Genomic DNA, 20000 nt, shown 5'->3' with positions numbered 1-20000 from the left:
GGATAGGTAGACAGCATATCTCTGGATGTGGGAGGAAACTCAGAGGTACTCAGAAGAAACCCACACAGATGAGGGGAGAACATGCAAACGCCACACAGACAGACTCAGGTCTAACACAAGGGAGGAGCAGGGGTTTTAGACTAGCAGTCTCCAGTGAATATTCATGGTTTAGACTGGCAGCGTGCAGCAGCTGCATGCAGGAGGAATTACAGTGCTTTAACCCAAGATCACATTAACTGATCTTTATAATGCTGATTTAACAATCACTTCTGATAATTGAAAGCACTGGAGTTCTCAAACACTGAATTTTCGGAAGACCTGCAAACCATCAAAGGGTTAACCTGCTACAGTCAGTAAAGTCTAACTGCTCTGCACCTGCTGCTCTCAGTAAAGTCTTATATATGTATCCAGGGGAATAGGCTTTATCTGTATCCAGGGGAATAGTCTTTATCTGTATCCAGGGGAATAGGCTTTATCTGTATCCAGGGGAATAGTCTTTATCTGTATCCAGGGGAATAGTCTTTATCTGTATCCAGGGGAATAGTCTTTATCTGTATCCAGGGGGATAGTGTTTATATGTATCCAGGTGAATAGTCTTTATCTGTATCCAGGGGAATAGTCTTTATCTGTATCCAGGGGAATAGTCTTTATCTGTATCCAGGGGAATAGTCTTTATCTGTATCCAGGGGAATCTCCCAGACTGCCTACGTTCTCCAGCTACTTGTACTTCCTCTTCTGCCCTACGCTGATCTACAGAGAGTCCTACCCCAGGTGAGGCCGAACACACACACTGTGGCACATTTAACTCCTTTCTTCTTCTCCACATTAGTCCTTTATTTCTCCTGGTACACCCATTGCCTATATTGACTCAGAGGAGACATTGGATGAAGAAAAAACGAACATTAGATGAACAAAAATGAACGGCAGAACTGCTGCTCACTGGATGTTTTTAGTTTTTCACACTATCCTCTGCCAACTCTAGAGACAGTTGTGTGTGAAAATCCCAGGAGATCAGCAGTTTCTGAGATACTCGATACTCAAACCAATCTGTCTGGCACCTTGACATTCCACGGTCAATGTCACTTAGATCACATTTCTTCCCCATTCTGACATTTGGTCTGAAAAACAGCTGATGCTCTTGACCACGTCTGCATGCTTTTATGCATTTAGTTTCTGCCACATGATAGGTTGATTAAATATTTGCATTAACACACTGGCGTACAGGACTAATAAAGTGATCACTGAAAGAACATACTTATATAAATGCCAACCATTTACCATTTTCAGAAGGTCGACATTTCTGTATTATAAGTCCTTTTTTTGATTGGTCTCATGTAATATTCTGATATTTTGAGAGACTGGATTTTTGATGAGCTGTAAGCCATAATCATCAAGATTAAAACAAAAAAAGGCTTGAAATATTTCACTTTATGTGTAATAAATCTAGAATATATGAAAGTTTCACTTTTAGAATTAAATTAAAGAAGAAATGAACTTTTCCACGATATGCACATTTTTTGAGATGCACCTGTGTTATTATTATCTCGGAACAGGAACCCATACATAAGGTGGAACTACGTAAGAGTGACGTTTGCTCAGGTGAGTCAGTGTCCAGTTTCTGTGCTGCTAATGAAATTAAATGTCTCATCAGTTGCAACTGTTAGCCCGTCACAGGTTCAGAGGTTCACAGTTTCAACATTTTAAATTCTTTACATTTAGCAGTGAGTATTTAAGACTGTGTGTGTTTGAGCTCCTCTGTTCCCCTGCAGATCCTGGGCTGTTTGTTCTATGCGTATTTCGTCCTGGTGAGACTGTGCATTCCCGTCTTTATGAACGAGAACAACCAGCCCTTCAGCACTCGAACCCTGGTCCTCGCAGTCTTCCACTCCACTCTCCCAGGTACACAAGCTGCTGTCTCACCAGGGCCTCACCAGGGCCCTGTCTCACCAGGGTCTCACCAGGGCCCTGTCTCACCAGGGTCTCACCAGGGCCCTGTCTCACCAGGGTCTCACCAGGGCCCTGTCTCACCAGGGCCTCACTAGGGCCTCACCAGGGCCTCACCATGGTCTCACCAGGGCCCTGTCTCACCAGGGTCTCACCAGGGCCTCACCAGGGCCCTGTCTCACCAGGGCCTCACTAGGGCCTCACCAGGGCCCTGTCTCATCAGGGTCTCACTAGGGCCTCACCAGGGCCCTGTCTCACCAGGGCCTGTCTCACCAGGGTCTCACCAGGGTCTCACCAGGGCCTCACCAGGGCCTGTCTCACCAGGGCCCTGTCTCACCAGGGTCTCACCAGGGTCTCACCAGGGCCTCACCAGGGTCTCACCAGGGTCTCACCAGGGCCTCACCAGGGTCTCACCAGGGCCCTGTCTCACCAGGGCCTGTCTCACCAGGGTCTCACCAGGGTCTCACCAGGGCCTCACCAGGGTCTCACCAGGGCCCTGTCTCACCAGGGCCTGTCTCACCAGGGTCTCACCAGGGCATGTCTCACCAGGCAGCCTCACGCAGTTAGCTGGACCACTGCACAGAGCCAAGCCCTGACTGAAGTAAACAGCGCTGCTCTGGGTTTTACTGTGTGGGGTTATCTAACTCAGTAATCCTTCTTTGTGGAACAGGCCCTAAGTGGCAATTCCTTCTGTTAGATAGTAATTCAGTATGTAAATGTGAAACCCATAAACCATCAGGCACTACTGGGCTCATGAGTGTTTCTGTTATTAGTGATCTGTCACTCACTGACTGTAACCAATCGCTGCTCTTTAAGTGTGTGTGGGCTCAATGTGGGGATGCCTCTCTGGCCCTGGAATGCTGGGTAGGGGACAGTGAGTGTAGTTCCTGGTTAAGTGTGTTGGACTCAGTTTGGGAATGCCGTTTGGTCCCTCAGGAATGCTGGGTAGGGGACAGTGAGTGTAGTTCCTGGTTAAGTGTGTTGGACTCAGTTTGGGAATGCTGTTCGGCCCCTCAGGAATGCTGATCCTGCTGCTCTTCTTCTTTGCCTTCCTGCACTGCTGGCTCAACGCCTTCGCTGAGATGCTGCGCTTTGGTGACAGGATGTTCTACAAGGTGAGGACACACACTTTCACACAAACACAGACACACACACACTCATACAAACACATACACTCACACACACTCTCACACAAACACAGACACACACACACACTCATACAAACACATACACTCACACACACTCTCACACAAACACAGACACACACACACATGCACTCACACAAACACACACACACACACACACACACACACAAACACAGACACACACACACACACATACACTCACACACACTCTCACACAAACACAGACACGCACACACATATACTCACACATACACTCACACAAACACAGACACACACACACACACTCTCACACAAACACAGACATACACACACACATACACTCACACACACTCTCACACAAACACAGACACACACATACACTCACACACAGTCTCACAAAAACACATACACACACACACACACACACATTCTCACACAAACACATACACACACACATACACTCACACACTCACACACACTCACATGCACACACGCAAGCACATACCAATGCAATCCCTATACACACACTCACGCAGAGTCAAAGATGAACGCACATACACACTATTAGAATTATGTCGGTTTGATTCTCAGCTGGTACGCTGTTGTTGTACCATTGACCAAAGTTACTTAACCTGTAACAACAGCCAGCCGTGTATAATAATAAAAGTCTGTCATTAATCCTTTGCTCCTCTCTTTTCTCTCAGGACTGGTGGAACTCTACTTCCTTCACTAACTACTATCGGACCTGGAATGTGGTGGTCCATGACTGGCTGTATTCCTATGTGTATCAAGACTTCCTCTGGGTAAGGTCCCCTCACCATCAATCCTGATACAGCAGGGCCCTGTTTCACAAAGCAGGATTACTGAGTTAGCTGGATAACTGGGCCCTGTTTCACAAAGCAGGATTACTGAGTTAGCTGGATAACTGGGCCCTGTTTCACAAAGCAAGATTACTGAGTTAGCTGGATAACTTTCACATTACATTACATTACATTGCATTAACGCTCTTATCCAGAGCCAAACAATGCTTACCTAGCCAAACAAAATATCCTAATACACAAGTAAATATCACAGGTAAAGTCAATAATTAAGGTTTACAGGGAGGTAGGGAGGGACAGGGAGAGGCGCAGCTTGAAGATGGCAAGAGATTCTGCTGTTCTGACCTCCACGGGGAGTTTGTTCCACCACTGTGGAGCCAGAACAGACAGTAGTCATGAACGGGAGGTGGAGGTTCGGAGAGGGGGAGGCGCCAAGTGGCCTGTGGAGGCCGAACGAAGATGTCTGGCAGGGGTGTAGGGTCTGATGATTTAACGAGGTAAGCTGGAGCTGACCCCTTAACTGCTTGGAAGGCTAGCACCAATGTCTTGAATTTGATGTGAGCCATGACAGGGAAGTAAGCAGGGGGGTGACATGCGAGTGTTTGGGAAGGTTAAAGACCAGACGAGCTGCTGCATTCTGGAAAAGTTGGAGGGGTCTGATGGCGGACGCTGGGAGGCCAGCCAAGAGGGAGTTACAGTAGTCCAGGTGGGACAGAACCATCGCTTGGACCAGGTGCTGGGTCAAGTAGGGGGTGAGAAAGGGGCGGATTCTCCGTATGTTGTATAGGAAGAACCTGCATGACCGGGTCACTGCCGCTATGTTCCTTGCACAGGGTGATGGCGTGAGTGTGGTATCCCCTAGGGAAATGGAGAGATCCAGATGGGGAGAGGTAATGGCAGGAATTAATATAATTTCAGTCTTACCTGGGTTGAGCTTTAGATGGTGGTTGTCCATCCAACTCTGGATATCACTCAGGCAAGCAGAGATGCAGGCTGAAACCTGTGTGTCAGATGGTAGGAATGAGATGAAGAGTTGGGTATCATCCACATAGCAGTGGTAGGACAGACCATGTGCAGTGATAACAGGGCCAAGGGAACGAGTGTAAAGAGAGAAGCGGGCCAAGGACTGAGCCCTGGGGAACTCCTGTGGCAAGGGGCTGAGGTGTCGATAACGTACCAGCCTAGGCGACCTGGAAGGAGCAACCAGAGAGGTGGGACCCGATCCAGTTCAGGGCTGTGCCACAGATCCCCATTGCTGACAGGGTGGACAGGAGGATGGAGTGATCCACAGTGTCAAAGGCAGCAGAGAGATCTAGAAGAATGAGGACAGAGGAGAGGGAGGCTGCTCGTGCGGCATGAAGTGATTCACTGACGGAGAGGAGCGCGGTCTCTGTCGAGTGGCCCGATCTGAAGTCAGACTGATGGGGGTCTAGCAGGGTGTTTTTAGAAAAGAAAGACAAAAGTTGATTAGAAGCAGCTTGTTCGACTGTTTTAGAAAAGGAAGAAGAGATAATTCTGGATGATGGAAGTGTAGGGAAGGCTTTATTCGCAGCGGGGTGATGTGGGCCCTCTTAGAGGATGATGGAAAACAAAGCAGGATTACTGAGTGAGACGGATAACTGCACTCTTTTGAGTTCCTCAGTAAAAACCAGGAACTCATCAAGCTGGAATTTGGACTGAAGTAAAGAGCTGTTCAAGGTTTTACTCAGTACAGTTATCCCGCTAACGCAATAATGCTCCTTTGTGAAACAGGCCCTGCTCTGGGTTTTACTCAGCACAATTATCCAGCTTACGCAATAATGCTGCTTTGTGAAACAGGGCTCTGTTTTGTTATAGCGGATGATTGATGTCTTCCTTATGTGATTATTTGCCTTATACTTTCTTAAATGAATTCATGTTCAAAAATGTAAATTTCAAATTTTTTGTTATGTCAAAATATTATTATGCAGCTTCAGTCTCTCTGATTGGTTGAATGCTGATCTGAAGCACACACTCTGATCTCTGAACTCCCACCTCTCTGACCCCTAACCCTTGACCCCTGCCCTCCCAGCTTTCCAGACGTCGCTGTCGAACCATCGCCATGCTGTCTGTGTTCATTATGTCGGCATTGGTGCATGAATATGTCCTCACCTTCGGCTTTGGGTTTTTCTACCCCGTCCTGTTCTGCCTCTTCGCTGTCATTGGAGGTAAGTGTGTTAAGAGAGCTGTAATGCACAGGTCACATCCGTCTGTTAAGGGAGATGTAACGTGCAGGTCGCATCCGTCTGTTAAGGGAGATGTAACGTGCAGGTCGCATCCGTCTGTTAAGGGAGATGTAACGTGCAGGTCGCATCCGTCTGTTAAGGGAGATGTAACGTGCAGGTCGCATCCGTCTGTTAAGGGAGATGTAACGTGCAGGTCACATCCTTCTGTTAAGGGAGATGTAACGTGCAGGTCACATCCGTCTGTTAAGGGAGATGTAACGCACAGGTCACATCCGTCTGTTAAGGGAGGTGTAACACGCAGGTCACATCCGTCTGTTAAGGGAGATATAATGTGCAGGTCACATCCGTCTGTTAAGGGAGATGTAATGGGCAGGTCACATCCGTCTGTTAAGGGAGATGTAACACGCAGGTCACATCCGTCTGTTAAGGGAGATGTAATGTGCAGGTCGCATCCATCTGTTAAGGGACATGATTACATTACATTTTACATTTTTGTCATTTAGCAGACGCTTTTAATCCAAAGCGACTTACAAGTGCATAGGTTCCATTACATTACATTACATTAATGGCATTTGGTAGACACTCTTATCCAGAGCAACGTTCAACAAAGTGCAAAGTACATACCCATAACCAGGGATAAGTGCGCTTATAGATCCTAGAGGGAAGTACAATTTCAGCTGCTACCTGCACAACAAAGATAAGGACCAGGGCCTATTTGATCATCGGAATTATTATTATTTTTTTTTTTATTATTATTTTTTTTTTAATAATATCACACGATGCAAATATAGGAATAAACGGCTTACCTAGCCAAACAAAACTAGGAGAGGCATCATCCTAATTACAGACAACAGTTAAGGTTCACAGGGAGGGAGGGAGCGGTGGGGAGAGGTGCAGCTTGAAGAGGCGCAGCTCTGCAGATTCAGATTCTGCTGTTCTGACCTCAACAGGGAGTTCATTCCACCACCGTGGAGCCAGAACAGACAGTAGTCGTGAGCGTGAGGTGAAAGTGCTGAGAGGGGGAGGTGCCAGGCGGCCTATAGAGGCTGAACGAAGAGGTCTGGCAGGGGTGTAGGGTCTGATGATCTTTTGGAGGTAAGCTGGGGCTGACCCCTTAACTGCTTGGAAGGCTAGCACCAATGTTTTGAATTTGATGCAAGCCATGACAGGCAGCCAGTAGAGGGAAGTAAGCAGGGGGTTGATATGAGAGTGTTTGGGAAGGTTGAAGACCAGATGAGCTGCTGAATTGAAGTTGGAGAGGTCTGATGGCGGACACTGGGAGGCCAGCCAAGAGGGAGTTGCAGTAGTCCAGGTGGGACAAAACCATTTATTGGACCAGGAGCTGGGTAGGGGGGGAGAAAGAGGCAGATCCTCCGTATGTTGTAGAGGAGGAACCTGTATGACCGGGTCACCGCCGCAATGTTCTCAGAGAGGGACAGTCTGCTGTCCATCACCACACTGAGGTTCCTTGCACAGGGTGATGGCGTGAGTGTGGTATCCCCTAGGGCAGGGGTCGGCAACCCTGGTCCTGGAGAGCCGCAGGGTGTGCTGGCTTTCGTTGTTACTTGGCATTAATTGATCAATGAAAGCCGTTGATTGCACAGTTAACTCACCTCACCTGGTTTCTTGGGTCTGAATCGGTTGCTTATTTTAAGGTGGAGACGAAAGCCAGCACACCCTGCGGCTCTCCAGGACCAGGGTTGCCGACCCCTGCCCTAGGGAAATGGAGAGATCCAGATGGGGAGAGGTAATAGCAGGAATGAAGATCATTTCAGTCTTACCTGGGTTGAGCTTTAGATGGTGGTTGTCCATCCAGCTCTGGATGTCACTCAGGCAAGCAGTGATGCGGGCTGAAACCTGTGTGTCAGATGGTGGGAATGAGAAGAAGAGTTGGGTATCGTCCGCATAGCAGTGGTAGGACAGACCATGAGCGATAATAACAGGGCCAAGGGAACTAATTTAAACATGCAGGTTGCATCTATATGTTAGGGAGATGTAATGGGCAGGTCACATCTGTCTGTTAAGGGAGAAGATGTAATGGGCAGGATGCATCTGTCTGTTAAGGGAGATGTAACATGAAGGTGGCATTCGTCTGTTAAGAGAGATGTCAGTCAGGGGCCAATAATTCTGGAGCTCACTGTATTTTTCAATGCACTTAGCTGGAACCTTTGCATATAGCTTAGCATCAGAATTATTTTAAAGAAAATGGTCTACATCTTGTGGGGTCTTTATTTATCTTCAGAAATGCAGATATGATGGGAGGGTTAGAGTGATGATCTCTCTATGATGGGAGGGTTAGGGTGGTGATGCTCTCTCTATGATGGGAGGGTTAGGGTGATGATCTCTCTATGTTGGGAGGGTGAGGGTGATGATCTCTATATGATGAGAGGGTTAGGGTGGTGATCTCTCTATGATGGGAGGGTTAGGGTGGTGATGATCTCTCTATGATGGGAGGGTTAGGGTGATGATCTCTCTATGATGGGAGGGTTAGGGTGGTGATGCTCTCTCTATGATGGGAGGGTTAGGGTGATGATCTCTATGTTGGGATGGTTAGGGTGGTGATGATCTCTCTATGGTGGGAGGGTTAGGGTGATGATCTCTCTATGATGGGAGGGTTAGGGTGATGATCTCTCTATGTTGAGAGGGTGAGGGTGATGATCTCTCTATGTTTGGAGGGTTAGGGCGATGATCTCTCTATGATGGGAGGGTTAGGGTGGTGATGCTCTCTCTATGATGGGAGGGTTAGGGTGATGATCTCTATGTTGGGATGGTTAGGGTGGTGATGATCTCTCTATGTTGAGAGGGTGAGGGTGATGATCTCTCTCTGATGGGAGGGTTAGGATGATGATCTCTCTATGATGGGAGGGTTAGGGTGATGATCTCTCTATGTTGGGAGGGTTAGGGTGATGATCTCTCTATGATGGGAGGGTTAGAGTGATGGTCTCTATGGTGGGAGGGTTTGGGTGATGATCTCTCTATGATGGGAGGGTTAGGGTGATGATCTCTCTATGTTGGGAGGGTTAGGGTGGTGATCTCTCTATGGTGGGAGGGTTAGGGTGATGATCTCTCTATGTTTGGAGGGTTAGGGCGATGATCTCTCTATGATGGGAGGGTTAGGGTGATGATCTCTCTATGTTGGGAGGGTTAGGGTGATGATCTCTCTATGTTGGGAGGGTTAGGGCGATGATCTCTCTATGATGGGAGGGTTAGGGTGGTGATGATCTCTCTATGTTGGGAGGGTTAGGGTGATGGTCTCTCTATGTTGGGAGGGTTAGGGTGATGATCTCTCTATGTTGGGAGGGTTAGGGTGATGATCTCTCTATGTTTGGAGGGTTAGGGCGATGATCTCTCTATGATGGGAGGGTTAGGGTGGTGATGCTCTCTCTATGATTGGAGGGTTAGGGTGATGATCTCTATGTTGGGATGGTTAGGGTGGTGATGATCTCTCTATGGTGGGAGGGTTAGGGTGATGATCTCTCTATGATGGGAGGGTTAGGGTGATGATCTCTCTATGTTGAGAGGGTGAGGGTGATGATCTCTCTCTGATGGGAGGGTTAGGATGATGATCTCTCTATGATGGGAGGGTTAGGGTGATGATCTCTCTCTGATGGGAGGGTTAGGATGATGATCTCTCTATGATGGGAGGGTTAGAGTGATGGTCTCTATGGTGGGAGGGTTTGGGTGATGATCTCTCTATGATGGGAGGGTTAGGGTGATGATCTCTCTATGTTGGGAGGGTTAGGGTGGTGATCTCTCTATGATGGGAGGGTTAGGGTGATGATCTCTAAATGATGGGAGGGTTAGGGTGGCGATGATCTCTCTATGATGGGAGGGTTAGGGTGATGATCTCTATGTTGGGAGGGTTAAGGTGGTGATGATCTCTCTATGTTGGGAGGGTTAGGGTGATGATCTCTCTATGTTGGGAGGGTTAGGGTGATGATCTCTCTATGATGGGAGGGTTAGGGTGATGATCTCTCTATGTTGGGAGGGTTAGGGTGGTGATGTTCTCTCTATGTTGGGAGGGTTAAGGTGGTGATGATCTCTCTATGTTGGGATGGTTAGGGTGATGATCTCTCTATGTTGGGAGGGTTAGGGTGATGATCTCTCTATGATGGGAGGGTTAGGGTGATGATCTCTCTATGTTGGGAGGGTTAGGGTGGTGATGTTCTCTCTATGTTGGGAGGGTTAGGGTGGTGATGATCTCTCTATGTTGGGAGGGTTAGGGTGGTGATGATCTCTCTATGTTGGGAGGGTTAGGGTGATGATCTCTATGTTGGGAGGGTTAGGGCGATGATCTCTATGTTGGGAGGGTTAGGGTGATGATCTCTCTATGTTGGGAGGGTTAGGGTGGTGATGATCTCTCTATGTTGGGAGGGTTAGGGTGATGATCTCTCTCTGATGGGAGGGATGTACTGGAGGGTGTTTAGTTTGGAACTGTAAATATATTAATCTGCAGATCAAACATTGATTGGACACAGGCAAAGCATGTTTGTATTTGAGAGCATGGTGCTTAACCTGACTGTGGGAGGAAAGAAGGCCACACATTCCATTCTTCAGGGGTTTCCTGTCACAAAACTTAAACAGTTAAAGGTAAATTCAATTCACAGGACAGGAAATAAAAGCTAGCACTTGCAATTTGCAAAAAGGGTATTGTTCTGTTATTTTAATTATTTAAATGGTATACTGATTTTCAGAAAGATGCACATGAAGGTGTTAGTTGGTAAGTGATTTAGTTTGCAAAACACAAGCTAATTGGAATGCAAAAAAACCCCAAAAACAGACACCATTTCTGGCATTAAACATGAATTATTTCTTATTATCAACATTTACCTTCATATATTATAATGTTCTGACTGTCTGTCTACCTGTGTCTGTCTGTCTGTCTGTCTGTCTATCTGCTGTCTGTACACACATCCATGCCTCCACAGTGGTGTTCAACTTCACCATGACCGACAAGCGCAAGAGTCCCATCTGGAACATTATTTTGTGGATCTGCCTGTTCATTGGCCAGGGGGTCCTGGTGTGCCTCTACTGCCAGGAGTGGTACGCCCAGAAACACTGCCCTCCCGCTGGCGTGAGTTCTGCCCGGCAACAGACATGCGCGCATACACATGCGCACACACACACACGCATACACACGCGCACACACACACACACGCATGCGCATGCACAGACACACACACGCATACACACGCGCACACACACACGCACGCGCATGCACAGACACAGACACACATGCACACAGGCAGAAATACACACACACACACACGCATGCACAGACACAGACACACACGCGCACACACACACGCACGCGCATGCACAGACACAGACACACATGCACACAGGCAGAAATACACACACACACACACACATGCACACACGCCCATGCACGCACACAAGCAGACACACATGCACACATACACATTCACACACATGTACGCACATATGCACATGTACACACATGCATACACAGTCACGTACTCAAACCTCACAACATCCCATGACACACACTCTCAAACCCAGCCTTGGGGAACCATGTGTGTGCTGGTTCTTGTTCACACTCTGAAGTGGAACAAGCTTGTGCCAATGTGTGCTGACGGATATCCCGATGCCACATGTCACATGGCTATCCCATGAAGAATAAATGCACTGTAAGGGACAAGGCAAGACCATTTCAATCAGCCAGATCAAACGATGCTTTCATTCTCTGTAAAAGATTGTGTGCACCATTATTCAACATCAGAAGTGACATTTAAAGTTATGCATTTAGGAGTCAACAAGCAAATCTGCCTTGTGTTAAAAAATCCTAGCTAAAAATTCCAGTTCACATAGGGGCCCTTGTCCTGTATGAAAACAATAAACAATAAACACACAACAAAACACGTTCATGCAAACCCTACCTCACAGGAGTTGCTCATGAATTTATTAAGCAAATTATGTCCCTGCATGCATCGGGTGATATAAACACACAGGACAGGCCTGAGTGCATGTGTGTGTATACGTGTGTGTGTGTGTGTGTGTGTGTGTGTGGACAGGTGCATCTCAAAAAATTAGAATATCAGGGAAAAGTTCATTTTTTTCCGTAATTTAATAAAACAAAAATATATTTCATATATTCTAGATTCATTATACATCAAATTAAATATTTCAAGCCTTTTTTTGCTTTAATCTTGATGATTACGGCTTACAGCTCATGAAAATAAAAAATCCAGTATCTCAAAATATTAGAATATTACATAAGACCAATCAAAAAAAGGATTTATAATACAGAAATGTCGACCTTCTGAAAAGTATGTTCATTTATGGACTCGGTACTTGGTCGGGTAATCATGGGGCAGACTGCTGACTTGACAGTTGTCCAGAAGACACTCATTGACACCCTCCACAGGGAAGGTAAGCCCCACAGAAGGTCATTGCTCAAAGGGCTGGCTGTTTGCAGAGTGCTGTATCAAAGCATATTCATGGAAAGTTGACTGGAAGGGAAACGTGTGGTAGGAAAAGGTGCACAAGCAACAGGGATGACCACAGCCTTGAGAGGATTGTCAAGCAAAGCCAATTCAAGAACTTGAGGGAGCTTCACAAGGAGTCGACTGAGGCTGGAGTCAGTGCATCAAGAGCCACCACGCACAGACGTGTCCAGGAAATGGGCTACGTGTGTCCCATACCTAGTGTCAAGCCACTCCTGAACCAGAGACAACATCAGAAGCATTTTACCTGGGCTAAGGAGAAAAAAAACTGGACCGTTGCTCAGTGGTCCAAAGTCTTCTTTTCAGATGAAAGTACATTTTGCATTTCATTTGGAGATCAAGGTCCCAGAGTCTGGAGGAAGAGTGGAGAGGCACAGAATCCAAGTTGCATGAAGTCCAGTTTCCACAGTCAGTGATGATTTGGGGTGCCATGTCATCTGCTGGTGTTGGTCCATTGTGTTTCATCAAGTCCAGAGTCAATGCAGCCTCTACCAGGAGATTTTAGAGCACTTCATGCTTCCGTCTGCTGACAAGCTTTATGGAGATGCTGATTTCCTTTTCCAGCAGGACTTGGCACCTGACCACAGTGCCAGAACTACTAGTAACTGGTTTGCTGACAATAGTATTCCTGTGCTTGATTGGCCAGCCAACTCGCCTGACCTGAACCCCATAGTGAATCTATGGGTTATTGTCAAGAGGAAGATGAGAGCAACCTGGGCTTCATAACACCTCAGCAGTGCCACAGGCTGATTGCCTCCATGCCATGCCGCATTGATGCAGTAATTTGTGCAAAAGGAGCCCTGACCAAGTATTGAGTGCATAAAAGAAGGTCAACATTTCTGTATTATGAATCAATTTGATTGGTCTTATGTAATAGTCTAATATTTTGAGATACTGGATTTTTGATGAGCTGTAAGCCGCAATCATCAAGATTAAAACAAAAAAAGCCTTGAAATATTTTAGTGTATGTGTAATGAATGTAGAATATATGAAAGTTTCACTTTTTGAATTCAATAACTTTTTTGAGATGCACCTGTATGTGTATGTATGTGTGTGCGTATATGTGTGTGGGTGTGTGTTTGTGTGTGTATGCATGTGTGTGTTTGTGTGTGTATGTATGTGTGTGCATGTGTATGTATATTTGTGTATGTATGTGTATGTACGTATGTATGTGTGTATGTATGTGTGTGTGTATGTATGTATGTATGTGTGTTTCTGTGTGTATGTATGTGTGTGTTTGTGGTTTGTGTATGTATGTGTGTGTGTGTGTGTGTGTGTGTGTGTGTGAGCTGCACACTGCCTGTGTAAGAACAAGCACAGAGAATGTGCAGTGTTCGGGCCTTGCTGCAGGAACAGGGATTATAGTCTGGGAGGGAGTGTTTACGTGGCTGTAATCTGCGGGTAATTCCCCAGATGTGGGAATCCTGGACTGAGTCACAGATGGCATGTGCTGCAATCAGCTCCCTCAGAAACAGACCCAGCAGTGTAGCAGACAGGCCATGCTGACTTCAACAAACAAAAAAACAAACTGACTTCAAACAGACAGAAATAGGTATTCATTATTGAATACATGCACAAACAAATCATATATTGAGAATGGGGGAGAAGATAGTCTGTAATCTTAACATTACAGCAGGAAGGACATTCCAAACTAAACTAATCATGGTTAAAACGTTTTCTTTTCTTAGCTTGTGGAAAGTTGCACGTTTCTAGGTGAGAAACGGAAAAAAATGGTCAAAATGGAAAATAAAATGGAAAAAAAGAAATATGTATGAACTACTTGGATGCAGGTCAAATTTTAACAACATTCCTGCAGATTCCTGACAATTGTTTAAGTAAACATGTTCCTGATTAAAACATAATCACACAATTTATTTTTTAAATATTGGTTTAAAAGGTTTTGTTCCCTGTTTGAAAACTGTAATCTGCCTGACATTTCACTGCTGTCAAAAGCGTCAAACCATTAGACCCAGATCTGGCTGTGAGCCCCCAGACGTAGAAGTTTAAAATCCTTTTTCCTGTTTTTCTTGGTGGAGCAGGAGAGCTTTTGGGAGCTGGTGATTCCCCGCTCCTGGTCCTGCAGCTACCAGCAGTGATGTCCTTCCCCCCGTGGCCAGCAGGGGGAGCCATGCAGCTGTCGGCCAATCAGCTGCTCCGCAGAGCCAAGGTCACGACCTCTCTCTGTGGCGCCTGCTGTGACCTCACCACTGGCTCTCCGTGTTCCGACAACACAGGAATCCAGCGGACTGGATCTACGGCTGCAGCACAAATCTAAACCAGCAGCTACTAAGGAAAATACAATGGGAGATTATGAAGGGAGGAACCATGGATGATTATCTCTGTATTTACTTGCAGAGCTACTCATTCACACTGAAACCCTTTTATTTCAACACACAGTTCCAGCTGGAACATTGGGTTCATTTATTTTTAATGGTACCTAAGAGAAATCAATTAATTATCAATGCTCGGATTTAAGCATATTAACTTTTTGTAATCCCCATACTTAAGTTAAAACTTTAGTTTATATATTTTTTACATATTTCCTTGTAACTGCCTTAATATTAATATTAAAGTACAATATTCAATAGTAAGATGTCCAACTTGCTTTGCACTTCACTGAAAACAGTTTACCTGCAATGTGTATCTGGGTAATAAAATCAGATTTCATAGGAACAAATATGGGATATGGTGTAAAAAGGTAAGAAAAGACAGAACCTATCTGTGTTACTCCCCAACAGACACACAGCGCACGTTCTGCATTACTGCCAGGCCAGGACACATACCATGACAAGCAAAGTCCTCACTGCTAAATCAACTCTGAACAGCAGTTACAGGGGCCCATTGGGGACAGGTATAAAGGGCCCACTGGGGACAGGTATAAAGGGCCCATTGGGAACAGGTATAAAGGGCCCACTGGGGACAGGTATAAAGGGGGACAGGTATAAAGGGCCCATTGGGGACAGGTATAAAGGGGGACAGGTATAAAGGGCCCTTTAGGGACAGGTATAAATAGCCTTCAGCACCTCTCCGGGTTCCAACACACTATGGGCCCTCTGTGTGAGTTGAGCATCAGGGTGTTGTCAGAGTTTTCTCAGACCTCCAGCGCTCTTCCTTGCTGACTGAGTAAACGTGTGGGGTGTCAGAGTAAGATATTCAGGTCTGAGTGCTTTTTACTCTTATTGAGTACATTTTACATCTTGAACTTATATGAAGTCTATTATTTATATTAACCCTGGGCATTTGTGTGTGCACAAAGTGTGATAGTATCCTTAATGGTGTAATCAGTACGGCACACCAACTGCACCCAAACCGCTATTTCAAACATTAGCACAGCGGCACATAACCAGGTCAGATCAATGCTCCATGTGGACCACAGCAGAGCTGTGCTGATGGGAGAGACGTGGCTCAGACAGACCAGGCCAGGGTAGGGTTCTACTGCAGAGACAGGCCAGGGTAGGGTTCTACTGCAGAGACAGGCCAGGGTTCTACTGCAGAGACAGGCCAGGGTAGGGTTCTACTGCAGAGACAGACCAGGGTAGGGTTCTACTGCAGAGACAGGCCAGGGTAGGGTTCTACTGCAGAGACAGGCCAGGGTAGGGTTCTACTGCAGAGACAGGCCAGGGTAGGGAAGGGTTCTACTGCAGAGACAGGCCAGGGTAGGGTTCTACTGCAGAGACAGGCCAGGGTAGGGAAGGGTTCTACTGCAGAGACAGGCCAGGGTAGGGTTCTACTGCAGAGACAGGCCAGGGTAGGGTTCTACTGCAGAGACAGGCCAGGGTAGGGTTCTACTGCAGAGACAGGCCAGGGTAGGGTTCTACTGCAGAGACAGGCCAGGGTAGGGTTCTACTGCAGAGACAGGCTTTTCCATGCTTGATTGATCTTGCCTGGTTCAATTCAGCCAACCAAAAGGACCAGAAGGTGGGGTTCACACTTTTTGACAGAATTTCACAGGTTCCAATTCATCAGACAAGCTCAGTAAAGTGTAGAAAAGCATTTGAATCCAAAACAATGATGTATTTGACTCAGGTGTGTTCTCCACAGCCTGCTGGGGGTTACTGCAGTGTAGATCTGCTCAAACAGGAATTCAGTTCCTTCTATGATTTCCTCCTCTCATATCCTGCTAAATGTGGCTCTGTCTATGAAACTAGTGTTCCTGTTTCTAGGTGCCTGTCTATTTAGTGTTATGTACAATTCTCTAATTTCAGTCTCAGTTCCTCTAATTCCTTCCAGTGGTGTCACCACAGCCTTGACTAGATCACCACCTGCCTTCCTGTCTGTCTGTCTGTCCGCTGGCGAGAGTAACTGTTAGGGAAATTAGAGAATACATAAACCTAAATGACTGAGTGGTGGACTGTAGAGTGGAGTATAGAGTGGTGGATTATAGAGTGGTGTATCATAGAGTGGTGGAGTATAGAGTGGATTATAGAGTGGTGGAGTATAGAGTGGATTATAGAGTGGTGTATCATAGAGTGGTGGAGTATAGAGTGGTGGATTATACAGTGGTGGAGTATAGAGTGGATTATAGAGTGGTGGAGTATACAGTGGTGGAGTATAGAGTGGATTATAGAGTGGTGTATCATAGAGTGGTGGAGTATAGAGTGGTGGATTATACAGTGGTGGAGTATAGAGTGGATTATAGAGTGGTGGACTGCAGTGTAAAGCATTGGACTGAGATGGTGTGTTCTCCCCAAATTACTCTCTCCAATGGCCCTATGGGGTTTGCAACTATAAACACAAACACTCAAGTTTCTGAGAAAGGCTTTATGGTTATTGTAAACTTAATTATCTGCAGGTGGGAACCAGAACCTATGGGTGATGGATTTAGAGTCGTGGTCCTCACTCCTGGTCCTGGAGTTCTGCAGGGTGTACTGATTTTTCACCTTAATATCGGATAATGATAATGATAAACTCTCTCTTAAAGTTCACTAAAATATGTTTCTGAAAACACAAAAAAAAGCAAAACACACACTAAAGACAGCAGTACAGACCGATATTGACCCATGGATGACCCATAAAAAACTATCACATCGCAGTCCTCTTGGAGCAAAACCCTGAAAACAGGATTTCTCACACAAGACATTGATGCTGATTAACATAGTTAGCATTCAGGACACAGACTTGTTAGGAATGTTTTATTGGCTTACTCATAACTCTACATTCCCACAAAAATAGAAGACAAATTAACAGCAAATATTTTAAAAATGCATGTTTTTAAACGCAAACGTAGTACAATGTAGTGCAGCAGAAAAAAACCTAAAAAAACGAAAACACAAAGAAAAGAGGAGTGCACTGAGACATGACGGATGAGCTACACACGGCTGTGTGAGAGAAATCAAGGAGAAAGAAAGAGGGATTGCATCAGTTTTCAGAGAGCAAGCAGAAGGGGGAGGGGAGAGAGGATTAGGGCCTGTGAATCTGTGCTCGCTCGCCCACTTTCTCCCAGAACCCTACCCTGGCTGCTTCTGTGGCATAGTGGCAGGGATCGCTGAGGTCAGAGAGGAAAAGCAGCTTTTGCTGGTTCATCTCCATATCTATGCACCTCTGAAAGCACCACAATGTTTTTATTCCCTAATGCGTACCTGGCTGGTTCATCTCCGTATCTATGCACCCCTGAAATCAGCACAATGTTTTTATTCCCTAACTGGTTCACAGGCTGGAGCCAGAGGCTTCTAGAACCCTCCACAGGGGTAACTAAAGCTATATACAGAAGGTCCCTTTGACAGGAAGTGGTTGGGGGCAAAGGAAGCGGTTGAGGGGTGCACAAAAAGTGGGATTGGGAGCACAGGAAGTGGGAGGATGGGGGCACAAAAAGTGGGATGGGGGCACAGGTAGTGGGTGGATGGGGGCACAGGAAGTGGGAGGATGGGGGCACAGGAAGTGGGTGGATGGGGCACAGGAAGTGGGTGGATGGGGGGCACAGGAAGTGGGTGGATGGGGCACAGGAAGTGGGAGGATGGGGGCACAGGAAGTGGGTGGATGGGGGCACAGGAAGTGGGTGGATGGGGGCACAGGAAGTGGGTGGGGCACAGGAAGTGGGTGGATGGGGGGCACAGGAAGTGGGAGGATGGGGGCACAGGAAGTGGGTGAGCACCATGAGTGTCTCAGCAGAGGCAGGTATCAGGTGCCTGCCTGACACAGGGGTGCACCACACCCCCATGCAGCTGTGTGTGGGACTCCTGATGTGCCCAGGTGAGTCATCTGGAGCCACACCCGCGGGAACGTTTCAGGGGCAAAATACCAAACCAAAAAATCACACAAGGCAATACCAACATTGCTACAAAGACAAAGCTGAAAGTGATCTTGCAAAGCAAGCGTTCCACCTCTCCTCATTTAACAGCCATAAACAACTAACACATCAAAATAATCTGAAAAAAAGCCATTCTAAATACAGTACCAATCATGGATTGTGTTGCTATAGTGCCTTTTGCATCTTGACCTCAAACAGTTTCACAACTCATCTCATCTCAACAGGGGGAGGGAAACAGCGCTGTCCAGATTGATTAAAACAAGCTGAATGTAGAAGTGAGTGAAGCAACCTGCTGTTGACCTCCATTACAAGCCAGAGACAGACGCAAAACAAAGCTCTCCAGCCTTTGGATCTGACTGCCCTGATTAAACACAAACACTCACCCCTCAACACTACACAGTGGCTCTCAAGAGCAAGTGCTTTCTGCTGCTAAGTGCATGTATGCTTACATTACCTGTCCATATGAATATATACAGTATATACACACCAAATTCATCAACCGGTGTGCCTTTGAATTCCTCACAGTCTGCTGTGGCCGACGTTCTAACAGCCTTGTAGAGTAAAAGAATGACTTTTTGCGTAGTTAAAAGCCAGCACTGCACTGGAGGGTTCCAGTTTGGGGTGGTGGGGTGGGCGGGTTGTGCCCCATCTCTCTGTCCTGCACATTTCACATTTAAAGTGGAATAATTGAGTAACTGTGAATACAAATAACTACTGAAGGAAATGTGTGGCAGTATTCATGCCTGTTTCTGTGTTCAGTATGACCATGGTCCTCTAAAGGTGCCTTTTCTGATAAAGCGTTCTGATAGGCCAAAGATACACACAAGCGTGCACTCACACACACACACACACACACACATGCACACACACTGGCTCCTGTTTATTTTAATAAACAGCCACCAGAGGAGGAACTCAGACCAGGAAGTCTGTTTACCCCCAGGGACTGGGCATGCCCAACAATGAGGTGTAGAGCTAAGGTGCCTGTAAAAATCGCAGCCAATCACAGAAGAGCTTGTACACACTTCAGCCAATCACACACCGGCTGACACACTCAATCCAGAGTCGGTGGCGTTGGAGGTCCTGATAAGAGGTTTTCTGCCCTGACGTCATCCCCTGAAGCCCTCTCGTACTGAATGTATGTGTGTGAGTTACGCACCAACCAAAGAGCACCGTCAGTGGATTTACGGTCAGATGAG

The 20000-nt window shown here is 46.5% G+C and overlaps 1 protein-coding gene across 1 annotated transcript in view; it reads left to right on the top strand.

Moving 5' to 3' along the window:
* The window catches only part of soat2 (sterol O-acyltransferase 2), a 24909-nt gene extending 10256 nt beyond the window's left edge, over positions 1–14653 (top strand). The window contains exons 9-16 of the mRNA XM_061218823.1: positions 687–771; positions 1554–1599; positions 1770–1899; positions 2962–3059; positions 3773–3871; positions 5937–6072; positions 11019–11164; positions 14597–14653. Of these exons, the coding sequence (XP_061074807.1) occupies positions 687–771; positions 1554–1599; positions 1770–1899; positions 2962–3059; positions 3773–3871; positions 5937–6072; positions 11019–11164; positions 14597–14653 (797 nt within the window). The remainder of the gene's footprint in view (positions 1–686; positions 772–1553; positions 1600–1769; positions 1900–2961; positions 3060–3772; positions 3872–5936; positions 6073–11018; positions 11165–14596) is intronic.
* Positions 14654–20000: the final 5347 nt, after the last annotated feature.

The sequence above is a fragment of the Conger conger genome, chromosome 14 (genome assembly GCF_963514075.1).
Source record: "Conger conger chromosome 14, fConCon1.1, whole genome shotgun sequence".
NCBI classification, from domain to species: Eukaryota; Metazoa; Chordata; class Actinopteri; order Anguilliformes; family Congridae; genus Conger; species Conger conger.
This window is presented reverse-complemented; position numbering and strand designations above follow the sequence as displayed.